General features: G+C 37.3%; 1 protein-coding gene across 1 annotated transcript in view; it reads left to right on the top strand.

The window, feature by feature from the left end:
- The window catches only part of ARIH1 (ariadne RBR E3 ubiquitin protein ligase 1), a 148,972-nt gene that overhangs the window by 42,981 nt on the left and 79,664 nt on the right, over window positions 1–26,327 (top strand). Inside the window, exon 2 of the mRNA XM_053656845.1 lies at window positions 20,118–20,185. Coding sequence (XP_053512820.1) covers window positions 20,118–20,185 — 68 coding nt within the window. The remainder of the gene's footprint in view (window positions 1–20,117; window positions 20,186–26,327) is intronic.

Here is a 26,327-nt window from a genome sequence, read left to right as displayed (position 1 = left end):
GCTATAAGGACAGAGGAGGTGGCCCCATTATCGAGTAAAAAGGTTATTGTCCTACCTGGCACATCCATGCATCCTTTAGGCTCCAGTCGGGTAATGGTGACTTCTTGAGGTGGGGCTGACTGCGGAGAGGGTAGCTTCAGTCCTGAGTTCCCATCTGCAAGGCATTCACAGCCTCAAGCCCAGGGGCCCTTTGGCTGAAAGGACAGAGGGTTGCCCAATGGCCTGCAGTCCTGCATTTTGTAGCAGGGTATTTGAGGAGGTTTGTTAGGATACTCCTTTGCCCAGTGGCCTGCCTTTCAGCACATGTGACAAATAGTGTCTTTTGGAGCAAACTATGCAGGGCCTACAGGATGTGACTGTTAATGTCCCACAAGTGCCACAAAAACTTGGTCATGCTAGTCTCCTTCCATTTCTCCTTCTGAGCCCTCGCCTCCCTTTCCTGGTCGCACTTGTAAAAGACTGCATTGTGGTCAGCATTTCATCCCAGGTTCTTTGAGAAGCTCTCGTAACCTTTCTCCTAATCTCAGAAGCATAAATTGGGTTAAAAATTTATACTTTAATATTACTTGTCCCTTGTAAGACTAGATCTACATTAGTATTTTTAATGAGAGCTTCCCTCAGCTTATGCAGGGAGGTAGTAATAGGATTTTCATCCAGGCCTTGGCTAATGGCAGACACCTTAGAACAATTAATGACCTTTTGGCAGTCTGCCTTGAGTCCTGCCTTAATACAGAGTAAGAAGCGGTTCTTTTCCCACTTTTGGGAATTGCTACTCATAGTAATCTCACTCAGGGTCCATGGGTGGGACTGCTGTTTCTCCTGTAGGGTATTTGTTGTCAGACTGATGTAAATTGTCAGCAGATTTTCTGCCCTCTTTAATTACTTTTCCTGCTCAATGTTTGACATAATTTGTCCCAGAATTACCGTCACATCTTTCAAAAGTAGTTCATATGCTAAAGTAAGGTGCTGGAAAGTATCTGTGTGTTTGTCTGGGTTGTCCAAATAGTTCCCACAGTCAATTTTGATTTGCTTGAGCTCAACAAGGAAGAAGGGTTTGTTGTATTACTTGGGGGCTGAATTCTCCTGCCATTTCTTTTGGGGCAAGAGCTCAGTTGTTAGAGCAGTTTTAGTCAGGAGAAGCAGGGGCCATAGGTTGTGCTGGTGATTCCAGGTACGGGGATAGTGAAGAAGGCAGCAAAAGTGCCTTCTCTGGAGCCTCTGGGACTGGGATTGGTTCAGTGAGCATTTGGGGATCAGTAAGCACTCCATTAGTAGGGCTGCTTCTATACTTTTTAACATAAATCTCCACAGCCCCTCAAACAGAAATGCTTATGCATAAGGAATCGCTGACCATTTTCCAAGATGTTTACAAAAGAGGCTGAGTTGTAGGATTATGTTATAGTTTAGGGTCTCATTAAGGAGCCAAACCTCCCTGTCCCCTAGTTGGTATTGGGACCAGGCTATGTTACAAAAGATCAGTCATCTTTTGTTTAAATTTTGAGGATCAAACTATGACCAATTACAAAGGATGTATCTCAGGGGGGTGCCAGTGGGAATGGGCTCTTAATTCCCCATCTAGAATAGGGAAAAACATTGTAAGATTAGGGAGTCCAGTGCTCTGCTAGTTCTGGCATCCCAGAAACACTGAGTGCTGGGCTGAGGGGAGTTGCCCTGGGAGGCTTGGTAGTAAGTAGCAAGACTCCCCTAACTCACAAGACAGTGGCAAGCCTATCCCACCCATTTTCTGTATTTTGGGGGGTTGAAAAAAGTCTTGGTAGTTCCAGTGCTGCTTGGGGTGCCCAAAAAAGGCTTGGCCAGGGGTAGGAAATTATAGAGGGCTAATGGGCTCATGCAAGCCCTTTGTTCCTCCACCTCCCGGTCTGCTGGTATTAGCATTATCCTCTGCTAGGCAATAGTGATCAAAAAGAGCACCCAGCATAAAAACAAACACAGCAATTACTTTGTAGTGGGATAGACACAGGGGTGGTAGAGATGTAAATAGAGTATCCAGAAAAGGAAGGTCAAAGTGTTACGAGTGTGGTAGATTTAAACAAAATGGCATAGTTAAAAGAAAGAAGCTTGAAAGGCTGGAAATCTCTGAAGAAGGTTAAATACTTGCCTTCTCCTCTTAAGAACTAAACCTGATTTAAACTGATTTCTCTCTTGGGCATGTTTAGAGGCAGAAAAGACTGAAGAATTTGTGTAGTGGGTCCAAGTGTACTGCTTGTGAGTGGGGCTCCTAAAGGCTGTTACCCCTTTGGTCATTCCCATGTTCTCCATGTCTAGCTGATATAGACAGCCAGGGTGGATCAGAGTGCAGGGTGACAACCCCTTATTTTACATGTCCCCAGGCAAGCTGGATTTACATTACACCCCTATGAGGACCCTGCATGTTTTAGGGATTGACCCCAGACACCCATGCAAGGCCCCCAGTCATATAGGGACACCCAAGAACTTGGACCAGAGAACGGAAATGCCTCTTAGGTGTTTGAATCTTGTGTGAAACCTGAGCACTCATTTTAGATTTTATCTTTATTTTCAGCCTCCAAACACAGGCCTAGCATGTTTGAATACCCCTCCTTCATCTCTTTTACCCTGAAGGTGAGAAAGGCAGCATTGCTGGTGGGGTTGTACTCTCTCTGTTCCAAATGGCTGGAGACAAAGGGTACAATCCGAGTCACTGCACAGAAATGTTTTGGGAGGCTTGGTTCTTTTTGCGGGCACAATAAAGGATTTAAAGATCAGGTGATGGAGGAGCTGGTAAACACGACTCACGTCCTAGCCAAACCACAGCAAAAATTGCAACTAGACTACAAGACAACTATCACCCAGAACCATCAGGAGATTGAGCTGTATGGAAGGCCAGCAACCAAGGAATTAAAGAAGTCACATTCATTCTGATGGTTAGAAAGGATGGAGACATGGAGATGCAGAATGGGCCAGCCCCAAACCCACATTTGGTGGATAGACATTGGGAGGGATATCTCAGGAGTGAGGGATTCCAGCACCACACCAGACCATCCAATCCAGCCCAGGGTTCCAGTGCCAAGAAGATAAGCCCCCATAACTTCTGTCTGTAAAAACCAGTGGGGTTGGGGTGGTTAGAGAAACTGCAACTTCTCAGGCATCTCTTCTTAAAGGGCCCTCAACGGATATAAAACTTACTCAGACTCACTCCTTTGGAGCACCACCACTGGGCAGCAGCTGGAAGTGCATCAGTTGCATATAGGAAGAAAGTGAAATGTCTGACATCAGGGTGAGTGCTAGGGACAGCTTCCTGGATAAAACTTTAGAGGCCATACAGTGATGATTGTTCCTTTTCTGAGTCTACCCACACACAAAGCCTAGAGCAGTAGCACCATATCTAAGACTTCATCACCCTGGTTCTATGGTTATTCCACCCTGGTGATTGCTTAAGGCTCCTTTCCATCCAACTTACGGGTGCACTTTTAACATTAGGGCATACTACTAAGAGAGGGAGACAAAGAAGCTCTACCCAATTCATAGAAATAAGCACAGAGAGGGTATCAAAACGAGACAAAGAAACATGGCCCAAATGAAAGAACAGAACAAAACTCTAGAAAAAGAACTATGTGAAATGGAGATAAACAATCTTACCAGCTACAGAGTTGAAAACATAGGTTATTAAAATCTTCAAGAAACTCATTGGGTACTTCAACACATAAAAAAAGACCCAGGCAGAAATGAAGGTTACAGTAAGTGAAATAAAGAAAAACGTAAATGGAATCAACTGTGAGTGGATGAAACCAAGAATCGAATCAATGATCTGGAACATAAGGAAGAAAAAAACATTTGATCAGAACAGCAAGAAAAAAGAAGAATAAAAGCAATGAGGATGGTGTATAGAGAATCTGGGACAATTTCAAACATCAACATTTGAACCATAGGGGTGCCAGAAAGAGAAGAGAAGAAATAGCAAAGAATTGAAAAGTTATTTGATGAAATAGTGAAAGAAAAATTCCCTAATTTGGTGAAGGAAAAAAGACGTACAAGTCCAGGAAGCTCAGAGAGTCCCAAACAATAGGTCAGAGAGGTCCACACCAAGACACAGCATAATTAAAATGCTGAAGGTTAAAGACAGAGAGAGACTCTTAAAAGAGCAACTGGAAAGCAGTTAGTTGCCTACAAGGGTGCCCCCTTAAGACTGAGAGCTGACTTCTCAAAGGAAACTTTGCAGGCCAAACAGGATTGGCAAGAAATATTCAAAGTGATGAAGAGCAAGCCATATAGCTAACATTACTGTACCCAGCAAAGCTCTCATTTAGAATTAAAGGAAAGGTAAAGAGCTTCCTTGACAAGAAAAAACTAAAGGAGTTCATGACCACCAAACCATTATATGAAATGTTAAAGGGCCTTTTTTAAGAAGACAGGAAAAAAAATGAACAATAAAATGGCAGTAAAACTACACCTCTATCAACAATTTAATCTAAAAAATGAAACAAATAAGCAGAACAGAAACAGAATTATAGAGAATGTTTTAATGGGAGGTGGGGTTAGGGGATGGGCGAAGAAGGTGAAGGGATTAAGAAGTACAAATAGGGGGCCCGGCTGGTGTGGCTCAATGGACTGAGTGCTGGCCTGTGAACCAAAGGGTTGTCAGTTTGATTCCCAGTCAGGGCACATGCCTGGGTTGCAGGCCAGGTCCCCTGGTGGTGGGGGCAGGGGGTGAGGGGTACAAGAGACAACCGTACATTGATGTTTTCTTCCCTCTCTTTCTCTCTCCCTTCCCCTTTCTCTAAAAATAAGTAAATAAAATTTAAAAAAGAGAAGAAGTACAAATACATAGTTACAGAATAGTCATGGGGGTCTAAAGTACAGCACAGGAAATAGTGTAGCTAAGGAACACTTACATACATGAGAGTCATGGACAGTGGTGTGGGGATTGCCTGAGGGAGTAGGAGGACTGGGTGGAGGTGGGCAAAGGTAGAAAAGTTGGGACAACTGTAATAGCATAATCAAAATATAGTTTTTTAAAAATCTGAGAATTTGGAAATGAAACACTTTACAGGTAGTGTAACTAATTCAGAATGCCATTTCATGTAGCCTGTGCTTCTCACTCAAACTTGAATGTGGATACAGATCACCTCTGGAACTTGATGGCAGAAGGATTTGTGCAGGGACCTAGGATTTTTCATTTGTAACAAATTCACTCGATTGTGATTTTATGGACCATACTTTGATTAGTAAGGCCTATACTGTTTATAGTAAATTATTATAGAAGTAATGTTTTAAATTTTTATTCATATATTATATAGAAAAAAAGAAATGTGTTTTTATCCTACACCCAATCCAGTCCCTAGGGATAATTCTCAACAAGTTCTACATCCTTCTAAAAATTTTTTTTGCACATTCTATATATCATAGATATTTTACTTCTAAAAATATTTGACACATAAGTGGAATACTGTACACTGCTTGATAGGTTGCTTTTTTTTTTTCTTAACTAAGTCGTATCATGTATATATTTCCATGGTAGTGCATATAGATCAATTTTCTTCTTCATTTTTTAATTACTGCATAACATAGGGCACCTCAGATACTCTTCTGTTATAGACCACCACAGTGAATATTGCAATAAAGCAAGTCAAATGAATTTTTGTTTTTCTGGAGCATATAAAAGTTATATTTATATGCAGTGGAACCCCCCTCCAAAAAAATCTTTAATTATCTTCTGGGTTCCTTGTAGTGCAAGATTTAGGCTTCCCTTGCTAGGTGAGTTTTCTTGGAACCCATCTGTATCAGTGTACCAGCTGGCATTGTTGTGAGAGGCTGCATTTCGCTTAAGTGATTTTTTTTTTGAAGACTCTTCCAACACATTTTCTCATTTTGCAATTGGTGATTTGAGTGTACCTGTCCACACTGTGAGCTGAGTATTCAGCAGTTTTTGACCAAAAATGGCATGACCCCTAAGGGGTAAAACACCTAATCACCAGATCTCTCCCTAAGCGACTGTTTTTTGGTTTCCCTGGATGAATAAAGTCTTCAAAGGGAAGCATTTTGCCAATGTGGAAGAGATGAAACAAAAAACAGTAAAACACTAAAAGGCATCAAAGTCAGTGAGCTTGAAAATTGTTTTGAGCACTAGGAAAAAATATCTCGATAGGTATATTGCATCAGATGAAGAGTACTTTGAATGTGACCGAAGTTTAAACATGTAAGAATGTAAAATTTTTTATAAACGAATCCTGCTATTTTTCAGTTACCTTTCATACTGTGCTGTAGTCCATTAAGTATGTAATAGCATGTGTCTAAAAAAAAAACACAAAGTACATACCTTACTTAAAAAAATATGTTGCCGCAAAAAATAAAAATAAAAATACTTTGTAAATAACACTGCAATGAACATAGGGGTACTTATGTTATTTTGAATCAGTGTTTTGAGTTTCTTCAGATATATTCCCAGAGGTGAATCACTGGGTCCAAAGGTAGGCCCATTTTTAATTTTTTGAGGTATTGCCACACTGCTTTCCACAGTGGCTGTACCAGTCTGCATTCCCACCAACAGTACAAAAGGTTCCCCTTTCTCCACATCCTCGCTAGCACTTACTTTTTTGTTTTTGTGGTTTTTAAAAATTTATTGATGATAGCCATGCTGATCTGTGTGAGGTAGTTATCTCATTGTGGTTTTAATGTTCATTTCTCTGATGATTAGTGACATTGAGCATGTTTTCGTATGTCTGTTAGCCATCTATATGTCCTCTTCAGAGAAGTGTCTTATTTATATCTTTTGCCCATTTTTTAATTGGATTGTTTGAAAGCAGCCAAAGTGTCTCTTTGTAGATGAGTGGGTAAAACAACTATGGGACATTTATACAATGGAATACTAGTTGCCCATAAAAAAAGAACAGAAAATTTTATCCTTTACAGCAGTAGGCATGGACCTGGAAAAACACTATGCTAAGTGAAATAAGCCAATCAGAGAAAAACAAATACCATATGTTTTCACTCATATGTGGAATCTAATGAACAAGCTGAACTTACAAGCAAAACAGAGACAGACTCATAGTAAATCGGCAGCTATTATTATAGGGCGTAGTTAGTGGGTAGGGGGATCTAGCAAAAAGAAAAAAGGACTTAGTTGTGGAAAACAGTGTTGTTTGGTGACTGTAGAAAAGGGTATAAGGAAGATAAATGGTAATGGAAAAATAACAATAAGAAATTAAAAAGTATTTGTTGCTAAAAAATGCTAGTCACTATCTAAGCCCTGATTGAGTTATAATCTTTGCTGGTGGTGGTTCTTGCCTCAGTGTTGATGGCTGCTGTCTGGTCAGGGTGGTAGTTGTTGAAGTTGGGTGGCTGAGCAACTTCTTATCCGTTAGTTTTATCATAAAATTGCAGCAATTCAGTCATATCTTCAGGCTCCATTTGTAGTTTTCATTTTCTTGCTATTTCTACCACATCTATAGTTACTGTATTTTTCGGACTATAAGATGTACACCCCAAATTTGGGAGGAAAGGGGATGTGTCTTACAGTCTGAAAGTAGCTTACCTGGCTCATTTTGGCGGGGGGTGGTAGAGCGGGGTCACAGGTTATTAAATATTTTACCACATGTTTTACTTCAAAAATTTTTTTCTTCCTATTTTCCTCCTCTAAAACATGGGTACATCTTATAGTCCTAAAATGTGGTACTTCATCCACTGAAGTCTTGAACTCCTCAAAGTCATTTATGAGGGCTGGAATTATCTTCTTCCAAACTATTGCTAATGTTGATATTTTGACCTTTTTCTGTGAAACGTGAATGTTCTTAGCATGGTGAATCCTTTCCAGAAGGACTTTTTAAAAAAGATTTTACTTATTTATTTTTAGAGAAAGGGGAAGGGAAAGCAAAAGAGAGGAAGAGAAACACTATTGTGTGGTTGCCTCTCACACACCCCCCTGAAGGGGAACTGTCCTGCAACCCAGGTATGTGCCCTGGCTGGGAATTGAACTGGTGACCCTTTGCTTTGCAATTCGGCGCTCAGTCCATTGAGCCACACCAGCCAGCCATTTCTAGAAGGCTTTTAATTTACTTTGCTAGATTTACCGAGCAGTCACTGTCTATGACAGCTATAGCCTTACAAAATGTATTACTTACAAATAATAAGACGTGAAAGTCAAAATTACTTCTTTATCCATGGCTTCAGAGTAGATGTGTTAGCAAGCATGAAAACAATAACATAAATCTCATTGTACATCTCCATCAGAGCTCTTGAGTGACCAGGTGCACTGTCATCAAGCAGTAATATTTCGAAAGGAATCTTTATTTTCTGAGCAGTAGGTCTCCATAGTGCGCTTAAAATATTCAATAAACCATATTATGCTCTTATCCAACTTTGTTATTCCATTTATAGAGCACAGGTAGAGTAGATTTAGTACAATGAAGGGCCCTAAGATTTTTTGGAATGGTGAATGAACACTGACTTCATGAGCTGCATTAGTCCCTAACAAGAGTCAACCTATCCTCTGAAGCCTTGAAGCGAGGCATTGACCTCTCCTTTATAGCTAGGAAACTGTAGATAGAATCTTCTAATATAAGGCTGTTCTGTTTACATTGAAAATCTGTTAGCCACCATCATTAATTTTCTGAGCTAGGTTTTCTGGATAACTTGCTGCAGCTTGTACATCACTTTTTACTTCACATAGCACTTTATGTTATGGAGGTGGTTTTGTTTTTCTTAAACTTCACGAACAGTGTCTGCTGTTTCCAACTTTTTTTCTGCAAAGTCCTCACCTCTCTCAGCCTTCATAGAATTGATGCGAGTTACGGCCTTTTCTGGATACAGCTTTGGCTTAAGGGAATGCTGTAGCATCTATCTAGATCACTAAAACTTTAGTAGCACTTTTAATTTTTTTTAAGAACTTTTGCTTTTGTAACTTGGCTGTTTAGCACAAGTCCTAGATTTGGCCTGTCTCGGATTTTGACATGTCTTCCTCACTAAACTTTATTATTTCTAGCTTTGATTTAAATGAAAGACCAGTGACTCTTTCACTTGAATACTTTAGAGGTAATTGCAGAGTTATTAATTGGCCTAATTTTTATTTTTTAAATTTTTTGATGCAGTTGTATAGGAGATTGTTTGGTTTTTGTTTTCTTTAATCCTCTCTCGAGGATATGTTTTGTTTTTTAATTGCTTTTTGTAAAGAGAGGGAGAGAGGAAAAAAATAATGTGAGAGAGAAACTTGGATTGGTTGCCTCCCACATGCAGCCCAACTGGGCATCCAACCTGCAACATTTTGTACTCAGGATGACACTCCAACCAACTGAGCCACCTGACCAGGGGTGGCCTAATTTTAAAATTGTTGAGTATCCAGTGGTAGGGAGAGGAAGAAAACCTGGGAAGGAGGGGCAGAGGGGAAAAAGGCCTATTGGTGGAGCAGTCAGAACACACACATTTATTAAACTTTACCATCTTATTTGGGAACAGTTCTTTCATCTTAATTACAGTAGTTATTTCAAAGATCACTGGTCACAGTTCACCTGAACAAATTGTTATAATTTAAAAGTTTGAAATATTGTTAAGAATTACCAAAATGTGACATAGAGACACAAAGTGAATGAACACTATTGGGAAAATGGCACCAATTGACTGGCTCGACACAGGCTTGCTACAAACCTTCAATTTTGTAACAAATGCTGTATCTGTAAAGCTCAATAAAGTGATGTGCCTATATTGTACTAAGCTATGAGTATAGCATAATTTATAGGCAGTCTAGTCCTGGGATAATGTATGATTTTGCTTAATTGTATTTCCATGTAATTTGTGTGTACAATTTCTTATTCTTACCAACCTAGACTTGCATATTTTTGTTGGGTAGATTCTTAGAAGTAGAATCTCTGGGTTTAAGTCATGTGCATTTTAAATTTTAATTAGTTCTGCCAGGTTTCTCACAAACATTTTTATCAAAGATACCAACTATCTTACATGTTATGGGCCACTTCCCTACACCTTTATCCCTGGATATTTTCGGTTTTTAAGGAGAATAAATATTTTTTATTTTTTAGCCATTTGTATGAATTTAAGTATTTATAGAAATAGGGCATTTCACTTAGCATAACCTTCATTTTTTCATCCAATTTGCGACCAAATTCAACCAATTCTGTGATCATCCTGATTACCAGTGTTTTGTACTGTGCATCTGATAGGCTGGCTATCTCTGTAGCTTAGTTGTATTTTTTCTGGAGCTTTGATCTGTTCTTTTATTTGGGCCTTTTTGGGGGGGGCGGGTCTCAGCGCACATGTTATGCAGTGACGGGCAGAGCCTTAGGTGTTCACTAGGAAAGGGCAACCTAGTCAGTTAGTTGGTTGTGATGCTCTTTGTGGGGTGGGGGTCCGAGAGGGAACAATGGTGCTTGCTCTGCTCTCTGCCGGATTTCAGTCACTTCCCCTGCTTCCCACAAGCAATGTGGGTCCTTCTGGTTCTGATTCCCGTGTGGGTGGGTTTTTGTACATTCTAGGACCCTGTGGGTCTCTCCAACAGACTCTCCTGTGAGGCTGGGAGTTTCTCCTGTTGCTGCTTCAACCCTCACAGGTGTTTTCAGCCACAGGTTTAGGACTTTAGTTCCCAGCACTAGGACTCTGGGTTGTGCCATCTGTCCTGCTCCCCCATTTTTTTGCCTGGTTTATCTGCACACAAATGTGGGGCACCCGGTCCACCAGTGGCTGCCTTGCGGGCCAGCTGCAGCCATGCACTCCCCATTCCACAATCTACTGCCTTACTGCGTCCACCAGCTGCTGCCTTGCCTAGAGTCCTCTCTGCCCTGGCTGCCCAACTCCACCCCTCCTACCGGTCTGGATGAATGTGTCTCTTTTACTCCTTGGTTGTCAGACTTCCATACAGTTCAGTTTTCTGTCATTTCTGGTGGTTCTTTTGGTTGTGTGAGGAGGCACAGTATGTCTACCTATGCTTCCATCTTGGCCAGAAGTCGAGTCCATTCTTATGCAGGAAAATCGTTAAACACTTTTTAGATGGAGTCTGTAACTTATTTAATTCTATTTCAGGTCAAATTCTGATATGAATAAAAAGCTAGGCTTTGGAGGCTTTTCTCTTTATGTTAATTGGAGTTTTAAAAAAATCCCTCTCTCCTGTATTCTGATACGACTTGGAGTATACCCTGCAGACGTTTTTTAAAAGTTTCTGCAGATGATTTTAACATGCTATCAAAGTTAAGAACTACTTGATCAAAGGATAGGGCGTTAATATGCCAATTGTCTCAGCTGGGACATTTGGCATATTCAGGCACACTTTTTAAAAAATCTATAATTTTTTACTATATTTTTTCCATTACCATTTAGTTCCCTTTATACAAACCTCCCCCCAGGAATCACCACCATGTTGTCTTATGTCCATGAGCCCTTTTTCTTTTTTTTTTTTTTTAAGAACTTTTTATTGATAATGCTATTACAGTTTTCCCAACTTTCCCCCCTTATTCCCCCTACACCCTGCCCCCCCAGCCCTCCAGCATCCCCCCCCCTTAGTTCATGTCCATGGGTGGTACATATAAGTTCTTTGAGTCCTCTGTTTCCTATACCATTTTTACTTTAAAAAAATATATATATATTATTTATTTTTAGAGAGGAGAAGGAAGGGAGAAAGAGAAGGAGAGAAACATCAGTGTGTGGTTGCCTCTTTTGTGCCCCCTGCCTGGAACCTGGCCTGCAACCCCAGCATGTGCCCTGACTGGAAATCTAATCAGCGACCCCTTCACTCACATGCCAGCACTCAGTGCACTGAAGCACATCAGCCAGGTCTTTTTTGCTCATTACCTCCATCCCCTAACCTCCCATGACCCTTAACTAGCTGTCATCTGTTCTCCATCTGTGAGTCTATCTCTATTTTGCTTGTTCAGTTTGTTCATTAGATTCCACATATAAGTGAAATCATATGGTATTTGTCTTTTTCTTACTTTATTTAGTATAATGTTCTCCAGGTTCTTCCATACTGTTGCAAAGGGTAAAATTTTCTTTTTTTTGCAGCAGAGTAGAATTCCATTGCGTAAATGCCCCAGAGTTGTTTTATTTACTTATCTACAATGGATATGTGGGCTGCTTCCATATCTTGGTGATTGTAAATAACACTGAAGTGAACATAGGGATTTTTGTGTTCTTCTGAATTAGTGTTTTGGGTTCTTTCAGATATAGTCCCAGAAGTGGGATCGCTGGGCCAAAAGGCAGGTCCATTTTTAATTTTTGGAAGTAACTCCATACTGCTTTCCACAGTGGCTGTACCAATCTGCATTCCCACCAACAGTGCAAAAGGGTTCCCCTTTCTCCACCTCCTTGCCTGCACCTGCTGTTCGTGGACTTATTGATGATGGCCATTCTGACCATTAAGGTGGTATCTCATTGTGGTTTTAATTTGCATTTCTGATGATTAGTGACACTGAACATCTTTTCATAAGTCTGTTGGTCTTCTGTATGTCCTCTTCAGAGAAGACCCTATTCATATCCTTTGCCTGTTTTTTAGTTGGGTTTTTTTGTGTTATTGATGTTGAGTTTTGTAAGTACTTTATAAATTTTGGATATTAATCACTTATCAGGTGTATGGGTGCATATGTTCTCCCTTTCTGTGGGTTGTTTGCTTCTTTTGTCAAGGATATCCTTTGCTGTACAAAAGCCTTTTAGTTTGATGAAGTCCCATTTGTTTATTTTTTCTTTTGCCTGGGGAGATACATCCTATAAAAAATTTCTACAAGCACTGTTCGATATTTTGCTGTCTGTGTCTTCTGCTGTGAAGTCTCTGATCCATTTTGAATCTTTTGTTGTGTGTGGTGTAAGAAGGTGGTGTAGTTTCATTTTTATGCACGTATCTGTCCTATTTTCCTAACATTGTTTATGGAATAAACTATCCTTAGCCCATTGTATGTGTCAGTTTTCTCTGTCCAATATTACTTATAAAGGTGTTGGTTTGTTTCCGGGCTCTCTATGCTATTCCACTGATCTGTGTGTCTGTTTTTTTATGCCAGTATTAGGTCATTTTGATTACTATAACATTATAGTATAGTTTGATATTAGGTAGCATGATTCTTCCAACTTTGTTCTTCTCTTTCAGGATCTCTGTTGCTTGCAGGGCTTTTTGTGGTTCCATATAAATTTTCGAAATGTTTGTTCTAGTTCTGTGAAATACATCATTGGAATCTATAAATTGCTTTCAGTAGTGGGAACATTTTAATGATGTTAATTCATCCTAACCTTGAACATAGTATGTGCTTCCACTTATTTGTATCTTGTTCAGTTTCTTTCTTCAGTGTCTTATAATTTTCTGAGTACTGGTCTTTTACATCATTGATTTGTTTTGTTCCTAGTTATTTTGCTCTTTTTGAAGCTATCATGAATAGGATTATTTTCTTGATTTCCCTTTCTGTTAGTGCATTATTGGCATATAAAAATGCAACTGATTTCTGAATATTAATTTTATGTTCTGCTACTTTACTGAATTCATTTATCAGTTCTAGTAGTTTCTTGGTGGAATCTTTGAGGTTCTTTATGTATAATGTCATGTGATCTGCAAATATAGGTTTACTTCTTCCTTTCAAATTTGAATGCCCTTTGTTCCTTTTTTGTCTGATTACTGTGGCAAGGACTTCTTTTACTCTGTCGAACAGGAGGAGTGAAAGTGGACATCCCTGTCTTGTTTCAGATCTTTTGCCCTGATTGGGAATTGAGCCAGTGACCTTTCGATTTGTAGGCTGGCGCTCAGTCCACTGATGCAGGGTTGATGAGGGTTGATGCAGGTTTGAAAATAGTAATTGGGAAGTGTTCCCTTCTATATCCCCTCCCCCATGGAGATTTTTGTAGAATTGATATTTTGGTTCATTAAATGACTTTACCATGACTGATACCATTTGAGTCTTGAGTTTTCTTTGTGAAAAGATTTAACTACACATTTGGTTTGTTATACAGATATAGAAATATTTGTGTTGTCTGTTTCCTCTTCAAGGAATTTTAATAGTATCTCTTAAGGAAATTGGTCTGTTTTATCTAAGTTGTGAATTAATGAACAAAAAGTTGTTTGTAGTGTTCTTTTATTATTTATTTGTTTGTTTGTTTGTTTATTTGTTTTAGAGAGGGGAAGGGAAGGACAAAGAGAGTCAGGGAAACATCCATGTGCAGTGTACCAGAGATACATCTATTGGTTGCCTCTCACAGGCCCTCAGTCAGGAACCTGGCCTGCAACTCAGGCATGTGCAGTGTTCACGTGTGCAGAAGACCAGCAATTAAACCAGCTACCTTTTGATTTGCTGGCCCACAGGCCAGCGCTCAATTCACTGAGCCATACAGGGCTTATCCTTTCAATGTCTATAGGATCTGTACTGATAACTTTTTCCTTTAATTTATGATATTGGCCATTTGTGTTTTTCTTTTTTATCTTGATTACTCTTTGCTAGAGTTCTATTGATTTCAGCACTGGCTTTTGGTTTTTCTCTTGTTTTTCTGTTTCCAGTTTCATTGACTTCTCTTTTTTTTTCTTCTGCTTGTTGCAGTTTTTGCTTGCCCCTTTGAAAAAGCATTTGTAACTTTTTAAAACATAACCATTTAATGCAATAAATTCCCCCCCCAAACAATAATAGCTACATTCCCCAAATTTTGATATGTTGTATTATTTTCCGCAGTTCAAGATGTTTTGTAATTCCCTTCAAGACTTCCTCCTTGATCTTCTTGGGTTATTAGAAGATGATTTAATTTTCAAATAGTCTGTCTGCTTGATCATTGGATTACTAAGAAGTAGTGTTGAAATCTCCAAGCATAATTATGGGTTTGTCTATTTTTCTTCCATTTCTGTCAGTTACTGGTTTGTTTATTAGGCTTTTTTGTTGGTGCATACATTTAAGATTATATTTTCTTGGTGAATTGACCTTTTATTTATTTATTATTTTTTTAAGTTTAAATTTATTTATTTATCTTTAGAGAGGAAGGGAAGGAGAAAGGGAAAGAAATATCAATGTATGGTTGCCCTTTGCACATCCCCTGCTGGGAACTGGCCTGCAGGGAACTGGCCTGCAGCCCAGCCATGTGCCCTGACTGGGAATCCAACCGCGATTGTCTGATTCACAGGCCCGAGCTCAATCCACTGAGCTACACCAGCCAGGGCCTGAATTGACTTTTTAAATCTACATATTATTACATCGTAAAATGGTTTGTTGTGGGCAACATAGTTTTGCCATTTTGAAAAACACTAAACTGTCTCTGTATTTTATTCAGCAGTATTTCCTTTTTTTTTTTTTACATGAGGTGTAATTGACAAATTTCAGGTGTACAATATAATTCAATATTTATATCAGTACGTCTTTTAAAATTTTTTTACTATTTACATTTTAGTTTAATTATTGATGTAGCTGGATTTAGAACTTCTAATTATTTCTGTTTCTCCTTTCCTTCTTTTGGATTGAAATATTTTAAATAGTTCACTTCACATATTGGCTTTTTAAGCTGTATCTTTTGGTCTTTTTAGTGATTGCTCTAGGAATTATAATAAAATACTTCATATTCTACTTAAAGTTAATATTTTGCCACTCCAAGTTACTGTTTAGCATTTCTATACTTACAACTATATAGATGATTTTTCTCTCAGTCCCTTTGTATGTGTCATATGTGTTACAGCTATACACATTTAACCCCTTCCCCACCATGACATGTTATAATTTTTGGTGTCAGCAGTTTTATGTATGTTTTCAAGAACTTCAGAGGAATAGTATATAATATTTACCTGTTTAACTCTTCTGCTGTTGTTTTTCCTGTCCTGAAGATCCAAGTTTCCCTCTGGTATCCTTTCTTTTCTACCTAAAGAACTTCTTTTAGTATTTCCTTAGAGCAGGTCTGCTGGCAGTGAGCTCTCCTAGTTCTCTTTTGTCTGGGAATATCTTTGTCTTCATTCCTGAACTGTACTTGCACTTGCAGCAGAATTCTCTGCTGGCAAGACCCTGAGAAACTGTTCTTTGAATAAATAATTTCTGTTGTTAGGGTTGGATAATTTCTGTAGACTCCTTTTTGCTGTTGAGCCCATCCAGTGAACTTATATGATTTTTAGTTCTAAAATTTCTGTTTTTTATATATTTTTTCTTCCCTAAGAAATTTTAAAATTTATTTTTAAGGTTTTCACTCTTACCTAATCGATCATGTTTTTAATAATTGCTTTTAAAACCTTTGATAATTCTAACATCTGGGTCATCTAGGGGTCAACATTTATTGTCTTCTCCCTTGAGAATTGGTTGGAGTTTTAGTTCTTGCTGTGTCTGATAATTTTGGATTCTGTCTTGGACATTTTGAATATTGTGTTGTAAGATTCTCCGTCCTGTTAAAATCCTTTTGAGAATGGTGAGGACTTTTTATTGTTTTAGTAAACAAGCCAACCCTGTGAGGTTCTAAGTTCATGTTATTTCTCACTTTACAGAGGCAGTGGTTCCTTTATCTGTTCAGTTTTCAAAGACTTTGCTATGTTGATTTTGCCCCTTCCATTCCCATTTAGGCTGTCTAGGACATGGGCAGTGATTTATATTACAGTTCTGTAACTGAAAGCCTCTCTTGTACTTCTTTGGCTGTGTTTGACTCATGCACAGTTTATAAGTGAGCCCAGAACTAGGTTCACATGCAGAATTAGGTCTCTACTTCTCCAGCTCTCTTTCTCTCTCTCAGTGATTTCCCTGCACTCTCTGGCTCCAAGAGGTCCTTTTCTTCATTCTTAGAACCAGAAGTATGGAGTTCTCTCTGTTTTAGTTTCCTGCCTATGGTCATATCTTTAGGTGAAGAGGCAAGGAAAAAAAGAATAGGGGACTTCTTCACATTCTTCTTTTCACAACAGGTATGCTCTTCCTGATTATTGTGAGCAGTGTTTTTTCTCTTGTGGTTTTCAGTGGTCACTCTGCAGCAGTGTAGTTTCATGGCTGGGGCTGGCAGAGAGAGACCAGAGAAGAGAAAGGAAAAAAACCAAACAACTCTCCTCCAGGAACTTTTTGCCTTAGTCCTCTGGCCAAAAAGATACATTGCTCTTAGTTTTTGCCAGTCATACCTACTACATTTTCCCTGTTTAACCAACCCTTGGATCAAAGCCAGGAAATAAAGGAGAAGAAAAAAACCCCAGGATACTCATTGCCACCTTATTGGTTGTTCTTCAGTTCTCTCCCTAATCTGCTTGCTGTTATTTAATTTTCAGAGTACTTTGTTAGTTGTATTTTGTCTAGAGTTTTAGTTACTATCAGTGGACGAGAGAGACACTTGGCCAGCATCAGAAGTCAAGTTGTTTAGTTTTTTAAATAAGTCAACATTATTGATGTATAATTTTTATATGACCGAATGTATGCATTTTAAGTGTATAGTTTGCATTTTGATAAATGTTTTTCCTAATCTAATCAATCATCACATTCAAAAAATAGAACATTTTCAGTCTCTCAGAAGTTTCCTTGTGCCTCTTAGCATTCTGCCATTTCCTTTTCATCCTGCCCTGAATTACCCTTTGGTGGAGGATGTAAAGGATTTTTAACATTTGACTAGTGGTTAAATGAGATATTTAATATTCCTTTAGGTTCTACTACATGGAATAATTAAAGGGAATATTAGATCCAGAGTGCCCTAGGCTAGATTTCACAACTATTTCACTTAATTAGTTGAATGACATTGGGAGATTTTTATAACGTTTTGAAACCTAGTCATAATTTTCTCATATTTTAAAATGGAAGGTCAGTATACCTTACTGAGTATTTTGAGAATTAAATGAGGTGTATAAAGTTGCCGCAGCCCGCTGCGGCAAGGGTGGTCGTGAGGCTGAGCGAGGGACTGAAATAAAGGAGAGGACCAGATGCTCTGCTGGCATAAGGCAAGTTTATTGCGCAGTACTAGACCCTATCCTCGACCCCTCACAGGCCTCTTGGGCTCCAACATAAAGTAGCTTGTGCAGGGCCTAGCATATAGTAGATGCACAATAAACATTATTCTCCCATAATCTTTTCATATATGTAATGCACATAAATGACCAGCTGCACTGGAATAGTGACCCAAATATATTTGGTTAGTATTGCAAAATATTCCCTGCTCCATAACTTAGAGCCCTGACAGAATATATTTTGTCATTTTCATGCCACTGTGGTTTAGAAAATTTTTTTCAGTAACATTCTGTTGGGAAAACTTTTGAGCATGTACCTCCAATATAGTATGTACATTATTAAGCAAACGTATTTTTTAAGGATGAGCTAAAAATAGGAAAAAAGAACACTGATCTGATTTTATGAATTCCTTTGGTACTGGAGAGGCCCTGCTTCAAACCTAATAAATAAATATATGGGGGTGGATCCTAGGAATCTGTTTTAATAGAACTTTCCATAATAATTTCCACGTGGATGGGATCAATTTTTGATGACTGGAACTCAAACAAGAAAGGCACCAGCAACATAAAGTCAGAGAAGGCATTTGCCTTCCTCTTCCCATATTTCTCTTTGTAAGTTGAGACTTAATTCCCGAAACATTTTTCCCCCAGTCACTCTGTCTAGTAGCACAGAATATAATGTATTGGATGCCATAAAATTAGTCACACAATTCCAGTGAATACTACTGGACTTAGTTCTGCCAATTGATAGGATTATTGCCCTTATTTTACATATGAATGAATCTAAAGTAACTTTATTTAAATAGTAGGCCAATCCTGTTGTGGAAATCTGTTACCAAACTCTTGAGAGGTTTTCTTTTTAAAAATAAACTGTCGGATCACATTTCTAAGAAAAAGTTGGGTGCATGACAATGTCTATATAGTCTATACAAATGAACACATAATTGAGGATCAGTTAATACATCTTTTCACATATTAAAGAACTCTTACAGATTGGTGATGTCCATCTGGCATGCTGTGTTAAAGGAGGATTTTTTTTCAAATCCTCCCCTGAGGTTATGTTTATTGATTTTGAGAGGGTGGGGGAAAGAGAGAGACTGACAGACAGACAGATAGACATGGATTGGTTGCCTCCCATACACACCCTGAGTGGGAATCAAATGCACAAACGAGGCATATTCCCTGACCAGGAATCAAACCCACAACCTTTTGGTGTAAAGGATTACAATCCAATCAACTGAACCAGCCAACCAGGGCTAAAGGAGGATTCTTCGGGAAGTCTGGGTCCTAGAAGTAAGGAGTACTTAGATGGACTATAAATGTAAAATGTGCCTGAAGTGGTGGGTGGATGAGTGTTACCATGTCTGCATCTTTGGTTTTTGTGAGGTATGAATATGCATGTATTTTCCTGTATAGATGGTATTGTTGAGAAGAAGAGGGAGAGATCTTTTATGACATCATTTTTATAGAGGACTACTTTTTAACTAATTCAGTAGTTAACTATAATACTGTAGCCTGACTATGGTGAAATAAAAGTAGTTTTATGTACAAAGATCTGTTTTGAAATGCTATTTGATGTAATAAAATTATATGTGAAATACAAATAAGCAGAGTCTGATATTGCAACTAGCTCTAGTATCTTTGAACCAGTCGGGCTTATCTCATCTTTTAGGAGGGAGCCGTTGCATTTTAAGTTAAAATTCGGTACCCAGATACTAACATCACTAATTTATGGGAAATGGAAACATTTGTGACAGCATTGAATGATAGGGCAGTAAGTGTTTATTTCATGGCATTTGCCTTCTAGAAATGAGAAACAAATTTAAAATTATATTCAATAGGTTATTATGTGGAACAGATTTTTTTTGTCATTTTTCACTAAGTGTCTTTGAAGGACCTTCTGACTTGAAAATGTTTTGGGATTATTTGAACTAGTCAATACATAAGGTGTTAGAAATTTTATTGATTAATAGTGTGCTGATTGGCAGATATTAAAATGATAAAAAGGTTCATTTAAATTATTGCTTCATTTAGCACAGTAATTTTTCATTTAATGCCTTTTTGGCTTATTTTGAATTTTTGTGTTAGAATCCTATAAAGACTTGCCTTATTGATGTGGCTTAGTATTTTTAAATAGTCTTGATCTTATTATAATTAAAATTTTGTATTTTTTTAGAGGGAGAAAGAAATGTCTTAGAGGAAAGAAGATTTGGGTGGGATATTGCAAATTCAACCTAAAAATTCACTAAATGTCAATGAAGTGCTGTTACCTTAAAGTGACTTTTTCCCCCTTTTTTTTTAGAATCCAGCAACTATCACAAGAATACTCCTTAGCCACTTCAATTGGGATAAAGAGAAGCTAATGGAAAGGTAAGAAAATATCATGTCAGCTTGTATTTAAAAGTAACACGAAAAGCCTGTTGAACAGAATTTACAAGCAGCAAGTAAGGAGTTGGTTTTTATACCTGTATGTGAAGAAACCAATGTGCAGTAGTTTTGCTTTAATTTCTTACATTCCCCATCTGTAAATATTGCAATAAATTTCGTATTAAGGGAACTCTGGCTCAATGTTCTTATTTCATTTTGGAGGTGAGATCGGGGTTTCTGCCTAAGTGTCTTCTACATATATATCCTTTTGAGTACTGGGAACTAAAAGTACATTTTCAAAAATGCTTTATAGCTTTGGACCATATGAGTAAGATCTTTTTAATTACTTAAAATTTTTTTGTCTGTAAACCTTTTTAGCTATGTTAAAGACATTTGTTTATTCAGTAAAAGCTAGAAAATAAAGGAGTTGCTTAGGGTACTCGGGACACCAGGATATAGCTATGTGAGCTGCTTCTGTGGTTTCACTGCAAGATTATATTCCATTGGAGATTTTTAAAGTATTTTCTTTAGAAAATGTTTCTAGTTCAAAAAGGGAAGAAATTACTGGGACCGGAGAATGACAATAATGATGGCATTTTTAATCTTTTTCTCTTCAATAGATTGGAAATTTGGAGCACTTGTTAAGGTGATGTAGGGTAACAACATGTATTCTCCCAGCCTTACTCTCTCAGTATAAAATAAGCAATCCTTATTTTAATAAAAAAAATGCAGCTAGTTTTTGAGAACTGAGAACCCAAATTGTGGAAAATAAATGAAAAACATTTCCCATTTGATTTTAAAAGCACTTGTAAAACACATATTAATTAGATAATACCAAGAATATTACCCCATTTCTCACACCTTGCACCCCAATATAATTTAATAGTGACACTACCTATCAATTTTGAGCCCTCTGTGCCAGGTATTATTTTATTTTATCATCTTGATAGATTTAGGGTGCTAGAAACAATTATACCCATTTAATTGATGTGGAAACTAAGACTTAGAACTTAATACATTTACCTCAGTTTTGTAACAAATGAGGTATCACTCATCCAGGTGTGTTGGACTCCAAAGCTTATGTCCTCAATCACATACTATACATCTTTCCCATGATTTCATGAAGTACAAAATGCTCCTTGACGAGTGTGATTTGTTTGTTCCTTTCCTTCATGGATCTCACCTTTTTTGAAGCCAGTAATATTTCTTAAATTGGTAACATTTATTTTATGGTACCTCTGTTATGAAAAGGAATTTTCATTGTTTATATCTGATACCTTTCTAGTGAACTTAGATGTATTTACAATTTGTTTCTTATTAATGCATTGGGTTGGCCAAAAAGCTCATTTGTTTTTTTCCATAAGATGGTTCAATTGTCTTTAACTTAATTCAAAACAATTCCGTTAGATTTTATTGTGACAGCTGTCATATAAGCCTGCATTTAAAAAAAATTTCTCAAAATTGGTGAATTTTTGGTTAGCCATTTTAATATTGAAGATGGAAGACAATTTTTAGTGTATTATGCTTTGTTATTTCAAGGAGGGTGTAAACGCAGCTGAAATTTAAAAAAAGATTTGTGCAGGGTATGGAGCAGGTGTTGTGACTGAACGTGTCAAAAGTGGTTTACGAATCCTCAATGGGGGAGATTTCTTGCTGGATGATACTCCAGGTCGGGCAGACCAGTTGAAGTTGATAGCAATTAAATCTAGACACTAAGTGAGAACAATCAACATTATACCATGTGGGAGACAGCCAACATACTCAAAATATCCAAATCAATAAAGTTATTGGTGAAAATGAAAAATGTGTCTTTTATTTTACAGAAAACACTAAATGGACTTTTTGGCCAACCCAATATTTCTTTAAAGACATTTCAAATAAATTTTGTGATTAAGTGTGGTAAGTATAAATTAAAAAGTAGGTTGCTTCTGGGAAACTTCTGAGTGTGTGAACTTTTCAGTTTCTCCTTGTTAATTTGAATTTTTGTCATATATATTCTAAACCTATGTTATTGGTTATCTATAAATCTTTTATGTACTGTTTTAAAAATCAATATGCACTGTTTTTATCTCATTTAATGAGTTTCACATTATGTCCTATGTTATATCATCACTGCCAAATTTTATGATTACTAATATGCTTAGGTTGAACTACTGACATTGTAAGTTGTGCTTTATATTTACCATATCATTTCTTTGGTTATTTTATTGCCTTCATCAAAATTTCTTCCTCTCTTGGTAATTTTCTCTTTCTTTTCCACCCAATAATTTTAAAGTTATATATTTTATTTTCGTGTTTTTAGTGGCCACCCTTAAGATTTGTATGTGTATACTTAAAATTATAATTTGCAACAAGGTATAATTCAGTATTTATATCTGTGCCTTGCACAAGAAAAACATTGTGCAAGGAATACTTCTCTGTCCTATTGTTTTTTCTCCTCTGATCTTGGTAAATAGGTACTTGAATTTTTCATTTGATATTAAACATTTTTATTCAATATGTTTTTACTTTTTTCTGATGTGTTTCTTGAATCTCACTCTTTTCTCTCCAAATTAACCTTTTATCCTCTAGAGTATATTTTTAGTGATTTAAATCAAATTTTGTATGTGATAATTATGCATGTGCTATGAGAAACCCTTAATAATTTTAGTTAGTGGGGATGAGTTTTGAAGACATCACCTTTGGGCCCTTTAAATCTGTGGACCCATGTTTTTGGTTTGGCAAAATTCTTAGCTGTTATTTCTTCAGTATTACTGTACTTTCTCTCCGTTCTCTTAATGCTTTCAGAAATTACCATTATTCACATGTTGAAACTTCTAGATCTCTTTTCTAAGTCTTCTAATGGCTTTTTATTTTTGAAGCAAATTTATTGCGTTATATTGGTTAATAATATTATATAGGTTTAAAGTATACATGCCTATGAAACATGATCTGTATGTTGCATTGGCCCACCACCCAAAGTCGAATCATCTTCCATTGCCATGGATTTGGCCACCTTTACCCTTTACAATTCTCTTCCCTCCCGGCTTTGTCCCTGTCCACGTGTCTATGAGTTTCAGTTTTAAACCCCACATAGGAGTGAAACCATATGGTGGTTAGCTTTTTCAGATTGACTTATTTTGTTTAGCATAATATTCTGAAGTTCCATCCAAGTTACCACACATGACAGTACTTTATCTTTTCTTATGGTGGAATAATAGTCCATTGTATATATATGCCACATCTTCTTTATCTAGTCATCTATCAAAGGGAAATTTGGTTGTCTCCATGCTTGCCACTGTGAATAATGCTGCAATGAAAATAAGGGTATATCTTTTGCAAATGTTTTCAAGTTTTGGGGTACATACCTAGAAGAGGGATTGCTGTGTCATATAGTAACTCTATTCATCATTTTTTGAGGAACTACCATACTGATTTCTATAATAGCTGTAGCAGTTTACATTTCCACCAGTGAAGGTTCTTTTTCTTGACAACCTCTCCAACACTTGTTATTACCTGTCTTGTTGTTGATAACCATTCTGGACAGGTGTGAGGTGGTATCTCAGTGTAGTTTTGAATTGCATTTCTACAATAGCCAGTGGAGTTGAGCATTTTTCACATATTTTTTTGCCATTTATATGTATTCTTGGGGGAAGTGTCTGTTCAGGTCCTTTGCCAATGTTTTTTTGTTTGTTTGTTTGTTTGTTTTAATTTAATCTTTATTGTATTTTTTCCCATTACCATTTAGTCCCCTCATACTCGCCTTCCCCCAGCAATTACCACACTGTTGTCCTTGTGCATGAGTCCTTTCTCCTTTTTACTCAACCCTCCCTTTCCTTACCTCTCCTTACTGCTACACATCCCCTCACCAGCTGTCATCCTCCTCTACATGTGTGAGTCTGTCCCCACTTTCCTTGTTAGTTCAGTTTATTCATTAGATTCCACACATGAGGGAAATCAGATAGTATTTGTCTTTCTCTGACCAGCTGATTTCACTTAGTATAATATTCTCCAGGTTCATCTATGCTGATGCAAAGGGTAGAATTTTCTTCTTTTTTTCGGCCGAGTATTACATTATGTAAATGCCCCATAGTTTTATACACTCATCTACTGAGAAATGCTTAAGACTGTTTTCATATTTTGGCAATTTTAAGTAATGCTGCAAGGAATGTAGGGGCGCTTATGTTCTTTCAAACTAAGTGTTTGGGGTTCCTTTGGATATATTCCCAGAAGTGGGATCACTGGGTTAAAAGGCAGATCCACATGCCTGGACACTTCCCCTAATGAGAAATGTCTATTCATGTCCTTTGCCCATTTTTTAAATTTGGCTGTTTGGTTTTTTGGTGTTGAGTTTTGTAAGTACTTTATAAATTTTGGATATTAACCTCTTATCAGATGTATTGGCAAATACAGTTTCCCAATCTGTGGGTTTTGTTTTTATTTCGTTGATGATTTCCTTTGCTGTAGAAAAACTTTTTACTTTGATGAAGTACCATTTCTTTATTTTTTCATTTGTTTCCCTTGCCTGGGGAGCTATACCTAATAAAATATTGCTATGAGATACGTCTGATATTTTGCTGCCTATTTTCTTGTACAGTTTTTATGGTTTGGGGTCTAACATTTAACTTTCTCATCCATTTTGAGCTTGTGTGTGGTGTAAGAAGGTGGTCTAGTTTCATTTTTTACATATACCTGTCCAGTTTTCCCAACACCATTTATTGAATAAACTATCTTTTGACCATCATATGTGCTTTCTTCCTCTGTCCAGTATTGACTGTAAAGATGTGGATTTGTTTCTGGGTCCTCTATTCTTTTCCGTTGATCTATATGTGTTTTTATTCCAGTACCATGCTGTTTTGATTACTATGGCCTTATAGTATAGTTTGATATTAGGCAACATGATTCCTTCAGCTTTGTTCTTCTCTCTCAGGAATACTGTTGCCATGCGGGGCCTTTTGTAGTTCCTTATAAATTTTTCAAATATTTGTCTGAGTCTGCAAACACATCCTTGGAATCTTGATAGGAATTGCACTGAATCTAGAGATTGCTTTGGGTAATATGGATATTTTAATGATGTTAATTTGTCCTATCCATGAATACAGTATGTGCTTCCACTTATTTGTATCTTCTTGTTTCTTTTTTTGGTGTTTTATGATTTTCTGAGTACAGATCTTTTATATCATTGATTAGTTTTTTTCCTTGTTTTTTTTTTAAGCTATTGTGAATGGGAGTGTTTTCTTAATTTCCTTTTCTATTGGTTCATTATTGGCATATAAAAATGCAACTGATTTCTGAATATTTTGTGTCATGTTTCTTTGCAGAATTCATTTAACAGTTCTAGTAGTTTCTTGGTGGAATCTTTGGGGTACTTTATGTACAATGTCATGTCATATGTAATTAATGACAGTTTTACTTCTTCCTTTCAAATTTGGATGCCTTTTATTTCTTCTTTTTGTCTGAATGCTGTGGCTAGAACTTCCAGTACTATGTTGAATAGGAGAGGTAAAAGTGAACATTACATCCCTTTCTTGTTCTGATCTTAAGGGGAACACTTGCAGTTTTCACTCATTAAGTACGATCCTGGCACTGGATTTGTCATATGTGGCTTTTATTGTGTTTAGGTATGTTCCCTTTATTCCCACCTGAGAGTTTTTCTTATAAGTCAGTGCTGGATTTTATCAAAAACTTTTTCTGCATCTCTTGATATGATTGTGTGGTTTATATCCTTCATTTTGTTTATATGGTGAATCCCATTTATTGATTTGCAAATGTTGTACCAACCTTGTGTTCCCAGAATAAATCTCACTTGATCATGATATGTGATCTTTTTGATACAATGGTATATTTAGTTTGCTAATATTTTGTGGAGGATTTTAGCATCTATGTTCATCAGGGAAATTGGCCTATAATTTTCTGTTTTTATAGTGTCTTTAACTGGTTTTCGAATTAGGATAGTGCCACTCTCCTAAAATGTGTTTGAGAGTCTTCCCTTGTCTTGAATTTTATGAAATAGTTTGAGGAAAGGTGTTAGTTAGTTCTTCTCAGAATGTTTGGTAAAATTCATCTGTGAAGCTGTCTGGTCCTTTTGTTTGTTGGCAGTTTTTTCCATTACTGCTTCACTTTCACTACGTGTGATCTGTCTCTTCAGATTCTCTGATTCTTCCTG

The sequence above is a fragment of the Artibeus jamaicensis genome, unplaced genomic scaffold (genome assembly GCF_021234435.1).
Source record: "Artibeus jamaicensis isolate MK-2021 breed Jamaican fruit bat unplaced genomic scaffold, CSHL_Jam_final scaffold_286, whole genome shotgun sequence".
Lineage (NCBI taxonomy): Eukaryota > Metazoa > Chordata > Mammalia > Chiroptera > Phyllostomidae > Artibeus > Artibeus jamaicensis.
This window is presented reverse-complemented; position numbering and strand designations above follow the sequence as displayed.